The sequence below is a fragment of the Typopeltis vanoorti genome, chromosome 1, assembly GCF_054136105.1.
Source record: "Typopeltis vanoorti isolate ZY-2024b chromosome 1, IOZ_Tvanoo_1.0, whole genome shotgun sequence".
NCBI classification, from domain to species: Eukaryota; Metazoa; Arthropoda; class Arachnida; order Uropygi; family Thelyphonidae; genus Typopeltis; species Typopeltis vanoorti.
This window is the reverse complement of record NC_143549.1, coordinates 3,808,002-3,824,972: the sequence shown is the minus strand read 5'-3', so window position 1 is coordinate 3,824,972 and position 16,971 is coordinate 3,808,002. Positions and strand designations below refer to the sequence as shown.

The window sequence follows — 16,971 nt, the reverse complement described above, 5'->3', positions numbered from 1 at the left end:
ATCTGCTCTCCAGCCAAAAGGCTGCGAGTTCGAATCCCACCGTGAGCACGAATGTTTGCGATTGTCATTGGAAATACAAGTGGTGGTCGGCGGTAGATGGCGCTCGTGTAGTTGCAGTCAGTTGGTGATTGAATGTTGAAGACAGAGTCGTAGAGCAGGTACCTTCCCTCGATGAGTACTAGGACTCCCTGGAGGTGTCGAATAATAATAATAATAATATTTCGATTATACGAGGGGGGGGGGTTCTGATACCTACTCGGCCTCGACCATAGATGTAACACTATCGGCAGTATTTTTTCTAAGTTGGTACATTTGTCATATGCATCCAAGTGAAATTACAAGTCATTCTATGAAGTAGTTTGTTTTATACAGCTGTCTGAAGCAAAAGTGTTGTCTGTATCCCTTGAAATGGATAAATTGAGTAACGTGCGGTTATAAAATTCTCTGTAAAAGAAGGTTTAACGCCAAAATAAATTCATTCGAAGTTCATAAAGTTTATTTGGGCACTCTTCTCCTTCGTTTCGACAATTAAGAAATGGGCTGCCGAGTTTAAACGTGGCAGCACCAGACTTGAAGATGATCCACCTGAAGGACGTCCACCAGAAATCATTGATGAGGTGATCACGATATGGTATTGGTTGACCGCCGAGTCAAAGTGCGTGAAATTACTGAAACTATAAGCGTTTCAAAAGACGTGTAGGATATATTTTGCATGGAGAATTGCAAATGAAAAAGCTTTGCGCACGATGGGTGCCGCACTTGCTGACAGCAGATCAAAAACGCACTCGCATGAAAATCTCTGAACAGTGCTTGGAGGGTTTTAACAAGAATAAAATTGATTTTGTGCATCGATTTATTACTATGGATGAAACTTAGATTCGCCATTACACACCAGAATGCAAACAGCAGCCAAAACAGTGGACAGAAGCCGGTTGTTCTGCGCCAAAGAAGACAAAGTCGGTTCCATCAGCAGGAAAGGTCGTGGCATCGGTGTTTTGGGATGCTAAAACCATTTTGTTTATTAATTATCTTGAAAAGGGTAAAACAATAAGCGGGGAATATTATTCCGATCTTTTAACCAGACAAGACGAAAACATTCGTGAGAAAAGATCCGGCTTGCAGAAGAAGAAGAGAAAAAAAAAATTCTCTTTCATGAGGACAATGCACTTGCCCACAAAAGTGCTTTGGCAATGGGAAAATTAAGGAATCTGCCCTATGAATTGTTGGAACATCCACCCTATTCCAACCCAGATTTGGCTCCCTCTGACTTCTACCTCTTCTCATAACTAAAAGTCTTCCTCGCTGGTCAGCGTTTTTCTTCGAATCAAGAGGCGATTGCAACTGTAGAGGGGCCTTTTGCAGATCTCACTGAGAACCACTACAGGTTCCCTCTATCTCTATTATCGCTACAAGGACGGGATAATGGCGCTGGAGCATCGCTGGAATAAATGTATTAGTTTTAAGGGAGATTAGGTTAAAAAAAAAATAATTTTGAAAATATAAATTCGTTTTTCATTGTTAGGCCGAGAAGTTTTCAGAAATACACGAGGGTGGCCTCGTGTATATGTCACATCTGGATGGGTGTTTTAGTGCGCAGAAATATAACGAACTTTTCGCAGAATAAATATTCTTAAATGCGATGCCCTTTCTCCCTATTGCAGTTTGATAAAGATTAATATTCCATCAGCAGAACCCGTAATTAGTATTTAAGTAATAAAAAATATTTACAACTTTTTAAGACGAAACAGAAATTAGAAAACTCACTGATCAATAAAATATTACTTTCGTTGTAAAAGAATAAAAATATTAGGAAACTCTAATTTAAATCGTAACAAATAATACATAAAAACTATCTGTTGTGAAATTATCCCGCGCTGCAACTTTTCATACATCAATGCAATATTAATCATTTCATTTTCATTTTTCATTTTCTAGCGAATAACTCTTTTAGCGAATTTTTTCCTCGATGAATTTCCCCTGCGATAAATTGTCCGTGAACCCTACGAAGAAAGCCTCCAGGACGGCGGTGTGGTTTACAACAGATTCCCGAATTAACTTTCAATCAAACTCTATTTAGATCTTAAAAGAAAAAAAAAGAAAAAGAAATGACAACCTCTGCTACTGTTGCATTACGTCACCTCGGGAGGTACGAAGTGTTCTCGTCGAGTTCAGCAGAGCAGGTTTGCGATAACCACTTGCCTGAATCTAAACAAATTCTTTGGAAATTAGTTTTTTTTTTTTTTTAAATTAAAAATGTGCTAACATCTCACCAACTTCTTAAATATTTTCGTAAAAACCAGCAGAAGAAGGTTGGTGTGGAATTGTTTTAAATTTTTTGTTGCCCTTTTTATAAGCCCCCTTTGCACTCCTTAAAATCAGATGGAAACATGCCAATCGTCAGTAATGAGTTTGAAATCTGCGATTTTAAAGAGTTCCGTTGATTATTATTATTATTATTTCTAGACGAATCAAGCAGATGGCTTTCCGCCACCGAAGAAGGCGCCTCGGAATACCCGATGATAAACGTGACGCGAATATAAACATCAGGAACGCATCATCAGATCGTTTCCTTTGAATCTTCCAATTCTCTCCACTTACGTATTGAGAGAGAATTGGGGAGAATACTTCAATTTCCCCACACCTCGAATGCCTTTAAATCCCACCCCTTAAAAAACAAAAACACATAAAAGAGAGAAGTGGATGCGATTCAAGAAAAAATGGGAAAGGAAATCGAAGAAGTCCGATTGAGATGAAAGTCTCGCCCCGATCTTACGAAATGCGATTGGTTACGGCCGACGCCAGATCGAGGAAGTTAAAAGAGCAAAGTTCATATTCAGGCTGGCTAATAAACTTAATTTAAAATAAATCCTCCCCCGATGCTATCCCGCATGTATTTGCTGCCTGCGTGGAGCAAATACACGCGGTGATTTCCTTTCCCATTTTTTCTCGAATCGCATCCACTTCTCTCTTTTATGTGTTTTTGTTCTCCGCAACAAAAACAAAACGCAAACGAACTGTTTACACGGAGGTCATCTCTCGGTTCTCGTTTTAATCGAGTTCGGCTGCTCTTTGCACTTACCTTCTAACCACAGCTGCTGTACGGGCATGCGGGGTGAAAACGTGTCGCTGGATAAAGAGGTCAAGTTATTGCGCAACAAACGCACGTGGCTCAGGATCGGCGAGTTTGCGAACGCTCCGTTCACGGACAGTAAACGGTTGCAGCTAAGATCGACCGACTGAAGACTGCGAAGACCGCGAGTGTCTGCGAGGCTCACGTTCTCGATCAGGTTTTTTCCGAGATTCAGTTCGGAGAGGGCTCCCAGGGGGAGCAGAGAGCGGTTCAGATGACGAACTCTGTTCCCGTCCATGAAGAGCTGTTCGAGCCGAAGGAGATCCGCAAAGGAGCCTCCGCTCAGCTCCGATATTTCGTTGTCGTTTAGATTGAGGTGGACGAGCCGAAAAAGCCCCTTAAAGTTAGTGGGCTGCAGTGCCGTCAACTCGTTCGACGAAAGAGTCAGAAACGACACGTTGGGCACGCGATGAAAGGCGCCCCCCAGGGAAGCCAAGCGGTTGTCGTTCAGGATCAGCTTGCCGAGCGAGGGAAGGTCGAAGACGCCCTCGAGGGATTCGAGCAAGTTGTAGCCCAGCTCGAGGTATCTCAACGCAGGCAAGTCGTGAAACATCTTGCGAGGAAGCGACCGCAGACGATTGCCGATCATCCTCACGAACTGCAAGCGGGGCATCTCCTGCAACAAATTTTGGTCGAAACTCTCCACTTCAGTGTACGACAAGTCGATGTTCTCTACGAACGGCAGCTTCTTCCTAAACACCTCTGCCGTGATGCTCTTCAAAGGGTTCTTGGCCAGGGAAACGGTGAGCACGGCCCACATGTTCTCGTGGAAGATACCGTTGGCGTTGGACAGCCTGTTGTTGTAGAAACTGACGCTCTGAAACAAATAAAACGAAGATAACTAGAAGGTCGAATATGATGACGAAATTAAGAAAATAATTCGAACTAATATTTAAGAAAGAATTTAAGCTTCTCTTTCTTCATCACCATCAAAAAAAAAAAAAAAAACCGCATCACAATAAAATCGGAAGTCTAATTTCAATGCAAAGCAAGTTCAGCGGCGGATGACGAGATATTCCCCCACGCTCGGGGGGTAGAGTTGCTCTGACAAGTGAGGAAGGGGTAGCTTTCATTGAGGAAATGTTTCGCATCCTGAAAACGAGAGATTCGAAGGGATGCTCTCCTTCAGATTTTTATTGAAAAAAAGAGGAGGGGGTGTGGCTGAAAGAGTAAACCGCAGACGCTGAACTTTGAAATGCCTCCGCTCATTTTCTACTAAACGTGTCATATGATGACGGAAGCGCTTTCGTTTATTAACCTATTTTTAATTATTCCAGAGATCAGGAACCCACCTAGAAAATATATAGTTAACCCCACGCAATATACCCGATGTCAACCTACCCTCGGCCTTTCGCAAGAAAACTTTTGGGAAAATCTTGTTCGTTACTTCTAATTCGCGAAATGCTTTCTTCGTGTCGAAAGTGACCTCGGAGGATCGCATTCCTGTGCAGAAAGAGTCGTTCGCCAGAGGAAATAACGAAAGACAAGAGGATTATAAAAAAACGAAAGAATGCTTAATGAGCGCTTTGTTAGGAAAGCGTTCTCACGAATCTCGACTGGGTTCGACCCTCAAAATTTTCTCTCTGCCAAGCTGTGGTTGAGTTCTAGCGCTTCTCACCCTCTTTCGAGTGTCACGAATACGAAGAGTCAGCGATTTCGTGAATTGAACGAAATCCCATCCGGTTGTCGCCACGGAAACTTTTCCCGCACTGCTTCAGCCAGTTCCCCACTGGGGGAGAAGTGGGGAACTAGCAGCACTGGCGTAAGCAAATTTTCGGTTTGTTCGTTCTTTCTTGAACTTTGGTTTTAATTCAACAGCTCAGCGCCAGTTTTATGGTCGATTTTCGTATTGCAGGCAGTAATATATCAGTTAGGGTTTAGGATCACGAGATGGCGAAAGCTGTCTGCCGGACTCTCTTCTCGATGCCTTCGGGCAGCCGTGGACTCAGTTGTTGAATGCTATAAATGGAGACTGACAAATCAATTTTCAAATGTCCGGTAGAACTGAAAGAACACTCCCTTTTCATTTCTTTATTGTAAGCTTCCTCTAATAGTACAAAATGTGGAACAATCCTCTGCGTAACATAAGAGCAACAGGTTACGATATGCATTTAACATCCACTTGAGTTATGTAATGCATCGTCATCATATACACCTATGTACATTTGTACATATATTGTGTAATATATAATTCAAGTGGATGTTAAATCCGGCATTATTTCAAAGCCGAATGCAGAAACTATGGAAGTTTTCGTAAGAAATTTGACCAGAGAGCTTATGGGAATACACTCGCCGGCATTTACGAGTTGCCCTAGCACAGACCTTATAGAAAACATGTTCGCTTGCCCAAGAGTCCATGTATTCGCCTCGTATTGGTCCATTTTTGTTAAGGTTTCACTGGCCTGACAGCTATTTCGAACTGGTTGGTTCATCTTCAGAGACCAGGCAGAAACCTTAAGAGAGGAAAACTCTCTTCCAATGCTAAGGGAACTTGAAATGTTAGAAGTGTATTTTTCGTAAGCGAACTCTCGGGTGATGTGTAAAGTACTGTATTTACTAAAATAAACAGCCAAAAGGCTTCAGCTTGTGACTGTATGATTTACATAATTTTGCATCGCCGAAATGAAGCCTTTTGGCTCTATATTTTGGTAAATATATATTATTATTATTATAAGATAATAACGCAATAAAATCACAGGAACATGCTAATACGTACAGAGAAAGTTGCATAACATTTCATTAGGAACAAAATAAAACAAAGCAGTTAAATAGCATTTAAATTTTACGTTTTACTCATGAGACTGGATCTTTGAATACAAATATGCTGAAAACCAATAATTTCTACAATTATTTTGAACAGAGCTTCCTCATTTCTGTGGGAAAACAAATACTCTTTGATTAGAGTTTTGGATTCGTTTGGGTTAGTTTCATTTCTTATTGTTAAAGGTAGTGTGTTGAATACTTTTGGCGCTAAATAAGTATAATGTTTGTGCGTTGCTTCTTTATTTGCTTCAGGAACTAAATATTTGAGGCCCTTACTAAGGAAAGTATCTTGTTTATTATTTACGTATTCGTTGTCGTTTTTTTTTTTTTATGAATAATAGTACCCTATACACGTATAAATATCTTAGGGTTAGTATGTTTAGTATGGCGTATTTATTACACATTGCAGCATCCTTCTATTTGTTTCTAGTTGAGATTTGAATTACTTTATTCTGAGTCGAGACTAAAGGTTTCAGAGTAGTGCGATGGATTCCTTCCCCACTTAACATACCATATTGTAGTGTGCTTTGAATCCATGCAGAATATAATATTTTTAGCTTATTTAAATCTAAGAATCTGTTTAGGTAGTAAAGTCCATTTGTCAATAAAAAAAAAGGATGCTTTTCGAAAAAGCGCTCATTAAGCATCTTCAAGAGCAGATGCAACCATCACAGCAAACGGAGGTAATGCCTTCCCTCCTCTGCATCCCCATTGGGAATGTCTTCAAACTGCATGCGGGTTGTCTTTTTTTTTTTTTTTTTTTTTAGCTCGAAAATTTGATTTGATGGAGAAGAACAATTCAGTCAGCATGGAAGATGCACAGAGAGGAGTCTCCTGTAAGCCGTCGAGTTTATTATTATCACGTGACTAACAGTAATTTGGACGGAAAATAGTCGCCGATGTGTAGAAGTTACGCGGAGCCACACGGATGGACGAGATGGAACCAAATTTACGTTGAACAAAAAGATCTTCCGAGTGGCGCACCTCCCCCGTTAGTTCCTGCACTTTGTGAGAGTTTAATCTCGCGCTTCTCGATGTTCACAGCAGATTTCAATTTCTCGAAAATGTTGGGAGAATCCGCCGTCTTTCTGCGTGCGCCACGTTTCTGCAGTTAGAACTTGCGACTCAAAAAGGCCTTTTATTTTATTCTTTGCGATTCTTGAACAATTTCAGAAATAACTGTTCGGTCTGACCCCCGCACCCTACTTGGAGCAGCTGGGAAATGCTACGAGTTTGCTACTGGAGAAGACCCTCGACGCTAACATCGAAATCTCGACACCAGAGGTTTGCAGCACGAGCGTTGGTTTAATGGGCCCGTGCCTAAAAACTGGAAACGTTTAAATGCTTCCGCAGTGGCAGAAATTCCCTTTTCTGCTTCCGTCCTGATTTACGTTTACGCGAGGACTTCCCCGTGCAGATATTCGGAGCCGAATCTGACGGAAGAGAGCGGGTGATCCTTAAACCGGGAGCGTGGGCGTGGTGTCTGCACGTGTGTTCTTCCCGCTTGTTCAAACGGAGGGAGAAAAACCCTCCGTGCGAGAACGACTCACTCGCCATTCGATCGAAAACACCCGATGAAGGTTCCTTACCTCGAAGACCCGGGATTCGAACCCGAGTCTTTGCAACCCCAGGGTTCGTGTAAACCAGATGACCTACGGAGGCTCCGCTTCAGCTGGAAAGAATAAGCTTCGAGGACTTTTCACTTAAAGCAGTTTTATTTATTTTTTAATTATTTCAGAGATCACGCAAACCAGCCAGAAAACACACAGTCAACCACGTGTAATCTATTCCGTGTCAACACACCCTAGGTCTTTCTTCGCAACGAACACGTGCCAGGAATATGTTTTCCTGGTACGCATTTCCATAGATTAAGAAACCATTTTTGATTTTCTCCCGTGAAATTGTCTCCATCGGAGAATAAACTGAAATCCATCACAGTTCTGGTGAAAAATATTTGAAAACATTTAAACAGCGGAAAGCGTGCATTCACTACTATGCTAGCTTCTGGTGCGTGGGTTGCTGTAACATACTGCTGGTGGACAAGTGTCTCGTGATGGATTAAAGAAGACCAGACAATGTAAAATCTTCCTTTATTTTTTGTTACAGTTTAGAGGATGTTTCATTATTTCAGCTGATCTTTGAACGCTCTTAAATAAAAGCGTAATCGATGGAGCATTTCGGTTTGTTGCCGTTCTACTTGGTGTTTTGTTTCCGTTGCATGTGCTGTCTGTCAGCCCTGTTTTGCGATTTCTTTCATTCTCAACGTCCTTGAACTGTTCCGATCGGTATCTCACCATATCTCTGCCAGTCTGTCCTTCGTAGCGTAGACCACAATTGCAACTGATCTTGAGACATTTAGTTTTTTGAGTGGCGGATGTGGAGGTTTCAGATGTCCAGAGATTTTGTTCAGTGGGTAGAAGGCGACTTTTAAGTTTTGTTAGCGAAGCAAGCTTTCTATTTTATCTCGGACCGATTGTACATATGGAAGAATCACTGCTTCGTTGTACACCTCCGAATCAAAAATATTACCAAATTTGAATTAGCATCGTCTAAATCTACGTACTTTGTAGATCACTTAACCATGTAAACACATAAAAATGTAATATAAATTATAAGAAAACATCCACAAAATTATTCTAATTTTGTGAATTAGCATGTAGCTGGGGGGGGAGGGGGACTGACTCGTGTGTGAGGAATCGTTTGCACTTGGATTTCAGTTAATCATTTGCTAAACATGGGTCGAATGTGTGACATATCGGAAGCTAAGAAGTTTCGTATGGTGTCTATACATAAAGAAGGCCAAACTGAACAGTTTATAGCTAAGGAATTGAAATGTTCTCAAGCAAGCGTGAGTAAAGTATTGAGACAGCATTGTAATAACCGGAGTTTTCGAAATATTCTGAAAAGTGGTCGAAAGGTAATAACTACATCGAGAGATGAGAGGAGATTGAAGAATATCGTGGAGAAAAAACACTTGAGAATTATAATGTATTTTCACAAGAGATGAAAAAAACTAAATGTGAATGTGTCTAAATCTACGACGTTGAGACGACCTCGCAAATTGGGTTTTAAATCACGTGTGCCTAAGACGAAGCTGCTTATGACTTCCAAGCAAAAGGCAGCTAGAGTGCGACGGTGTAAGCAAAGACTGTTGCGGGGTTAAAACGACTACAAAAGGTACTTTTTAGCGATTAAAGTATGTTTTGTGGGTCCCACGGTCATCGAGAGATAAGTGTTTGGCGTCTTGAGCAAGAAGCATTCGATAAAGAATGCGTGAGCCTTTCAGCGAAATTTGCCTCCCCTGTCATGGTATGGGCTTGTATGACCGTAGAGAGTATAGGTAGGCTGTGTATTGTGTCCAAAATTTGAATCAGCTTTGTCTTGCGTTGAAGGATTTCGGTTTTCAATGTTTGAAGCGATCTGAGGGTTTGCTGCCTGTCGAATTAGCTGATTTGGGTAATTATTTTTGACTGCGAAGAATTTTTCTGTAGTGCCGAAATTCTTGAGCACTTTATGTTACCGACATCGAAAGATTTATGTGATGGCGATTTCCTTTTTCAGTAGGGTTTAGCTTTTTGTCACAATTCCATGACCACTAATACAAAGAAAGGCAAATCAAAGTAATTCCTTGGTCGGCACACTCACCAGATTTAAACCTTCATTGAGAATTTGTGGGGAATTATGAAGAAACGTCTTCAAGAAGTTGAACCAAGACAAAAAATGAACTTTTTCTAGTCTGCAGACCATACGGGCATGTTTTGATTAAAAAAAAAAAAAAAAAAGACTGTGAACCGCTAGTAAATAATATGTCCGTTTACGAATGATCATAAAAGCTAAGAAGGTGCAACAAAGCTCTAATTATCGTTGTTTCCCTTTGACTGTGATTTTTGTGCATTCATTTTCGTATTATTCTAATACTTCGAACCACGTTTTCAGTTTTCTAATAATTTATATTACATTTTTATGTGTTTACATGGTTATATAATCTACAAAGCACGTAGATGACGCTCATTCATATTTGGGAATAATTATTTTCTATGCAATAAATTAGAATCGCAAATCATTCAACACATTCGGAGGAGATTCTCGGCTTGTTTGTTCCTCTGATAGTTTTGAAGTGTGAAATAGCAATTTTTACTAACATTCTGTTACAGGCAAGAAGATATGGGGACACTTTGAACCGAATATATGACCCCCAAAGGGTGTGAGGAGGTCCAGCTTATGTGATTTGGGGTTAGGGAGAGCAAGTGGAGAGAGGGTGACGTGTTCCTTGTCCCCAAGTGCCAGCCAGTATGTGGGGGAAGGGGGGGGGATAGAGGAAGTATCTGTGCAGGGGAGGGAGGGAAAAGTCCTGGTGGGAAGTCCCTGGCGCGTGCATCTATTTTTGTGGGATGGTGGTGTAGAATTCTACACAAATAATACTTTTGTGCTCTAATAGTTGGATTGTCAGTAGTGCTGTTTCTTTATGTTCTGGTTTGGAGGGTGTGTTGTTCTTGTGTTTTTTTTTTTTTTTTTTGCAGGGGGAGGGTTAGTTACATTTGTCTGTACCTACATTTTTTGTTTACTTATTTTAATGCTCAATTAGATTACATCGGGGTTTCGGATAACAAATATCAAGTTTGGGTTTTGCATTTCTTGCAGAAGATCGGGTAGGGATTTCAAATTCTCATTAATTTCCCGAGGATTTAAATAATTTTCTGTATGGAATATTGGTAAGGCTGCAATTGAATTATGTTTTATTTATTTTACTGCAGTTAAAATTTGTTCAGATGCACCTGGTGGGTGATTGCTTCGGGATTTAATGATTTTTCTGTTATAGCATCGATCACCCGACTTAAACAAAGAATGACGCAGTTAAAAATAGAGAATCAAGTTCAAATCACACACAGGAAGAAAGAAAGAAACAGATAACAACAATGGATCTTAAAAAAAAATAATAGCAGGACATAATGCCACCATTCAGCCTTGCTAAAACATTATTTCGATGCCAACTACAGGACAGTCAGAAATACATACCGTATAACAAGACCTCAGACTACTAATTATATCACGTATAAATACAATAATCACTACGGAATGGCCACGCGAAACTTCTACATCCCAGACATGATAAACAAATTACCTTTTGAACACAGAAACCTTACAAACTACAATAGCCTGAAAAGAGCTCTAAGGACATACTACGAACAAGAAACACGCATCCAAAATACCATACAAACGCAATGAAGCTTATTATGATTCACTGAACTGAAACAGTCAAAATAAGTATTACTCAAACAATAATTTGACTGGTGATGCAGAACAATTCAGATTCCACCCAAGAATCTAAGAATAGTCTGTTAGGTAGCGTTGTAAAATATTAATATTAATATTATAATTACAGACCCATCGCCACGTTGTCTCCAATCAACCAAATCATGGAGCGCATCGTGCATCAGAAACTCTCCACACACGTTGAAAAATTTCAAATCATACCCAAAACACAATATGGCTTTCAAAAAAATAAAGGAACAGCAACACTCCTGGAAGATTTCACAGATCTATTAAACGCTGCATTGGATAAAAACAGAATAACATTAGTGGTATTCATTGACCTAACAAAAGCATTTGACACACTAACACATAAAACCTTGTTAACGAAACTAACCCATATCGGAATTGGAGGTCGTCACCTCCAGTCGTTTAAAGCATACATGAAAAACAGAAAGCACACCACACGTATAGGATCAGCACACAGCAAAGAGGTACATGTAACCTGTGTTGTACCGCAAGGAGCTGTCCTATCTCCCATTCTATTTAACATATACACACACGACATAAGCCAACTCCCCCTAAAAAGTAAAATCTTCCAGTACGCAGACGACACTGCCATAGTATCCATTCACAACAACGCAAATATCGCTTACACAAATATGCAACACGACATCAATCAAATCACTAACTGGTTAACCGAAAACGGCATATATATAAACCCTGGAAAAACAAAGCTAATGGTATTCAAAAACCCCCAAACCCTGCCCATAGAAACTAAATATCTCACTATCCAACATTCATCCTCCTATAGACAAAGTGCAGAACCTAAAATCACAACCATCACACAGTGAAAACAACACGCTATCTTGGACTTCACTTCGATGCTGATCAGAGTTTGAATAGCCATACAAACTACCTACATACCAAGCTTAGGATAATAGCAAGCAAACTATACAGATTAAAAGACATTGCCCCAACCCACATAAAAATAGTAATCTATAAAGCATTATGTGAAAACATTTTAAGATATGCAATCACATTATACGCATTCTGCGCAGGCTACAATGCTTAACTGGCTACAATGGTTGCAAGATAAAATGATAAAACTGATATTCTGGGAACAACCCACTCTTATGCAGGAAGCATGGACAAAACACAAAATATTTAAGGTGAAACACTTCTGACACTACACAGTCGTGTTAAAACATTACTAGAGTCCAACTTATAGAGTAACCAGAACAACATCAAATAACAAGACCACAGTCAACAAGCTACATAACATATAAATATAGTGAATCACCACGGCAAAGCCACCCGAAACTTCTACGTACCTGACATGATAAACAAACTGCAGTTCGACAACAGAAACCTAGGAACATACAGAGAGCTGAAACAGGCGCTGTATAAATATTACAGCGAGAATGAAAATTAGAGCAATTCCTGTTTCTCTCCCCCCTCCCCCTCACACACACACACACACACAACCTATGACAAATCCTCCTCTCAAAAACCATCACTACAAGAACACACACACACAAAATCTAAATCCAATCCTGCTTGCATAAAAAATAAAGAAAAAAAAAGTTAAACTCTAATAGCAGTTGAAGTCTTCCAAGCACGTACCAACAAAGAGTAAAATCAACACCTGGCTTACGACCAGTGTAGAAACATAACCATGAAATCATCTATTTTCCTCAGATAAGCTCTGCTATGCTTCGAGGAAGAAATCAGAAATGCCTCTCAGAGAAAGAATATAATACATTATACAGAAAAAAAAATTATTATTATTTTAAAATATTATTAACTTGCAAGTATCTGTTATTCACAATTGTAATGTATTATAATTATTACTGTATCTTTGTATGTAATTTATTTGAGACATAATAAAATGTTTAAACGTGAAAAAAAAATTATTATTGTATGTATGTAATTTATCTCAGATATAAAAAAAAATTTTTTTAATTATTATTATGCGCAACTCCAAGGAGTCCTTTGACTCATTGAGGGAGGATCTAAAATCATGTCAAGAACAACTATTCAACATCCACACAGTATCTATCATACCTCGCCTTGAAGTCATTCACCGTCATGGCATCCACAACAGACTCTGGCAGCTTATTCCACTCATTCACCACTCTCCAAGTCAAAAACCTAGTTCTAACACCTTTACTAACCACACTCTTGCCCAGCTTCCATGTATGACCCCTAAGCCTCAGAGAGCAGAGACTGTTATTTGCGCTAGAGGAGGACCGACGCTGTTAGGTAGGTATCTTTGATGTTTTGTCCATTGAGTGTATTAAAGTTGTTTTCCATGATTTCATAGCGGCAGCCAGAAACAAACCTATGTTTTTGCTAATTCCAAATATTTGTAGTGATTTTAGGATCCAGGAGTGTGGGAGGGAATCGAACGCTTTCTTATAGTCTATCAGTGCCATGTTTAAATTCAGTTTGCCGTCTTTTCGAATATCCGAGAATCAAAGGATTCTCGGTCTTCTGTTCCTCTAGATTTTTGAAAATTTCCTTTTTGTTCAATCTGATAATCTGATAAGCAGTGGTATATGTTATTTGCTATGATTGCAGGGAACAGCTTAAGCATAGTTGTAGACATGTTATTGGACGATAGTTACTTGGGTTTGCACCCTTATCCTTATCTTTCATGAAGAGAAAAGTGCGCCCAGATATCATCCAGTCTTCCATTGAGCCTGACTGCAACAAATAATTAAATTGTTCTGCCATTCGATCATGTGGACTAGTTAGATGTTTTAACCAAAATCCGTGTACTTCGTCTTTGCCAGGTGCACTCCAGTTTTTTAATTTTCTAGCTTGAGCACTGACCATTTCTTTAGTGATGATAACATTTTGCATTTGTTTTTGTTTCATTTTTGATTCTATTTCCTTAATCCATGAAGCATCTTTATTGTGTTCAATAGGATTATCCCAGATTGACTTCCAAAATTTGAGTGTTTCTTCTTTTCCGGGTGAATGACGGTTTGCATTTGTATTTCTCTGGAGAGTCTGAAATAGCTGACGTTCGTTCTGTCGAAATTGCATATTTTGTACATATTGGTTTATTCTTGCTTCGTATCTTTTAATTTTCTGTGCAGTCGCTGTAATTCTTTGTTTTAGCTCTTCGGTAACTTCAGCAATTGTTTTGTTGGCCATATTATATGTGTTAATCAGTTTGTTTTTGATGTTATTATTTTTCAACCTTCCTTCTTTAAAACTCATTAAGTTGCTCAGATCAGTTCGAAGTTTGTTGACTTTTCGTTCCAACCGGATTTTCCATGGTGCAGATTCTTTCATCCTCGGCTTTTGCTCTTTATCAAACTTCATTGTAATGAAGTTTGATAAAGTGCCGTATAAGTGTTGATTTGTTTCCTTTGCACTTTTAGTTGTGATTGTTTTTATCACCCCATTTGCGTCTATGAGAGCTATTTTGGGTTAGATTTATGTAAAGTATTTTAATGCTGGGGGTCTATATGGTCATTTATGGAGTTCATATGTTCCTATATGACTGAATTCATTTTACTTCTGTAAGGTGTGTCATTAGCTTGATGTTCACTGAGTTAAGTTAGGAGTTACATGCAGTTACCTCCTGATGATTTGCTGTTACTGGAGTTGTCGGTTTATTATGTAACTCTTGCAGTTCAAGTTCTGTAAATATTTTGTTACAGGAAATTAACTTATTTTGTTACATAAATCTTTGTTCTGTTATTGCAGATTCTGGAATTTTTTGTTTCCAAATTAAATGCATACGTTTTCTAAAACCCAGTTTTTCTGGTGTTGATCTGTAAAAACATTTCATAACTTCTCTGTTTTCTTCTGCAGTCCATTTTTATGTTTAGATTCTTCCACTCGCTTTTCATCTTCCTGCGCTGATTGCCCAGTAAGAAGAGCTGGCTCCTGTAGCCCACTTGTCGCCTCATGCCCACATGGCTCGGGAGTCTATTAATCAGCTATGGATTTCTTCTCGCTTTTCATCAATAAAATGGGGGGGGGGGGGGGGAATTGAATAGTGTTGGTTTAGCTCTTCAATTGAGACCTGTCTGACAAGGGTGTAGTAGCTATGCTGCCACCAGCATAGTTCTCAACATAATTGAAGCACGCAAGCCCCACCTCCATTATTATATAATAAATTTAATATTATATATACTATAACATTATTATTATTATTATTATTATTATTATTATTATTATTATTATTAAAGTGGGTATCTGTATAGAATTCAAGAAGCTCAGAGTAACGGATTCACTATATAGTGTTACACCTTTCGCATCCTCCTTCCCCACAATGCGCCAAGTGACTGTGTTGGAGGTTCAAGATATTCACCAAACATCTCCCATACGTTTCCTTAAACTCCTTCGCTGACAACAACCTCAGGCATCGCATTCCGTTCATTATCCATCCTCGTGGCACAAACGAGCGTGTTTTTAAGCATCCAAGTGAACTGCTGTTCTGTTTTGCCTATTTTTGCATATGACCTCTAAATTTCAGTTCCCCATCAACCATGACCCGAAACTCTCACGTCATCGTTTTTCGGAAGCGACATCCGATCAATGTAACGTACAGAATGGATTCAATCCAAACTCTACGTTCTGCACGCGATTAATTCTTATTGCGTTGTCTTTTAGTTATTCGAGCTTTCAGGTGTGGGGATGGACTTACCTGCGGATTTAGACCACTCAACAGCCCGTCCACGGAAATCAGGCGGTTAGAGCCAAGTTTCAGCATCTTCAGGGAAGTCACCTTGCGAAAGACGTTTTCCGGCAGCTCGACGATGCGGTTTCCCGACATGTCCAGCATCTGCAACTTGACGGCCGCTTCGAAGGAATGTTCTGCGACTCTCACGATTTCGTTATCGGCGAGGGACAAGAATTGCAGCTCGGTGCAATTTCGCAATTCGTCGTTCAAAGCCGACACCTTTCCCTTGGTCACCGAGACGCTAAGCAGCTGCGAGAGAACCCGCAACGCCGCGGGAATCCTCGTCAGAGAAGTTTCCTCCAATCTGAGCTGAGTGGCTCCTCTCAGCCCGTCGAAAGCGTTCTTGTGAACGGCGGTCAGCGGGCATCGAAACAGCAAGGTGACGATCGTGAGGTTCGCAAACGCCTTGGCGGGCAAGTAACGGACATTGGGCGACCATTTGACATACACGTGGAAAAGCGTGGTGGTGCGGAATCTTCTCCACAGAGTGCGCTGCAAGCGGGAAAAACTGCTCAGATTGGCGCAGTTCACGTACACCATATAGCCATTCGGAGCGCACACGCACGAGCTGAGCTCGGGACACAGGGAAGGGTCGGTCACCGCGCACGCCACAGCTACTGCTGCCGAAATCACTAACGCTGCCGTTTTCACATCGACACGCATTTCCGAAGGGTTTTTTTTTTTTAAATTAATCCTCCGTCACTTTTTACACATCCACGCGGGAATTTCTTCTTTCTCTTTATCAGCAGCCGACTCGAGTGCGCATTCCGGCGAGTTCGCTTTTGGTCGCTCGAGTCAGGAAATCTCTCGTCCTGTTGCACGGCGGATGTTGCTCGTCGCGTGACGATAAACTTCCTTGTTCGTGAACGTCGCGTTGAATCACGGGCTTCGATGGATCTCTTTGTTTCTTGCTTGCTGCGAGCTCAGTCGAGGTCGACTTTTGCTTCGTTTCCACGAATGAAAAGTACACCCGACCCCGTCTCGTTCTTGGAACTTTTCACGCGTGCGCGAAGTTTTACTTCTCGTAACAGAAGCCTCGAATGAGTCGGCAAATTGCCTTCATCAGGAAGGCAAAACATTACTAACTGCAGTTGTGCCATCTAGCGCTTAGCTGAAATGTTAT

The 16,971-nt window shown here is 40.4% G+C and overlaps 1 protein-coding gene across 1 annotated transcript in view; it reads right to left on the bottom strand.

The window, feature by feature from the left end:
* The window catches only part of LOC150109753 (uncharacterized), a 36,233-nt gene extending 19,722 nt beyond the window's left edge, over positions 1-16,511 (bottom strand). Inside the window, exons 1-2 of the mRNA XM_090396195.1 lie at positions 15,813-16,511; positions 3,080-3,947 (exon numbers count right to left, since the gene is read on the bottom strand). Coding sequence (XP_090252321.1) covers positions 3,080-3,947; positions 15,813-16,511 — 1,567 coding nt within the window. The remainder of the gene's footprint in view (positions 1-3,079; positions 3,948-15,812) is intronic.
* Between the last annotated feature and the right edge of the window lie 460 nt (positions 16,512-16,971).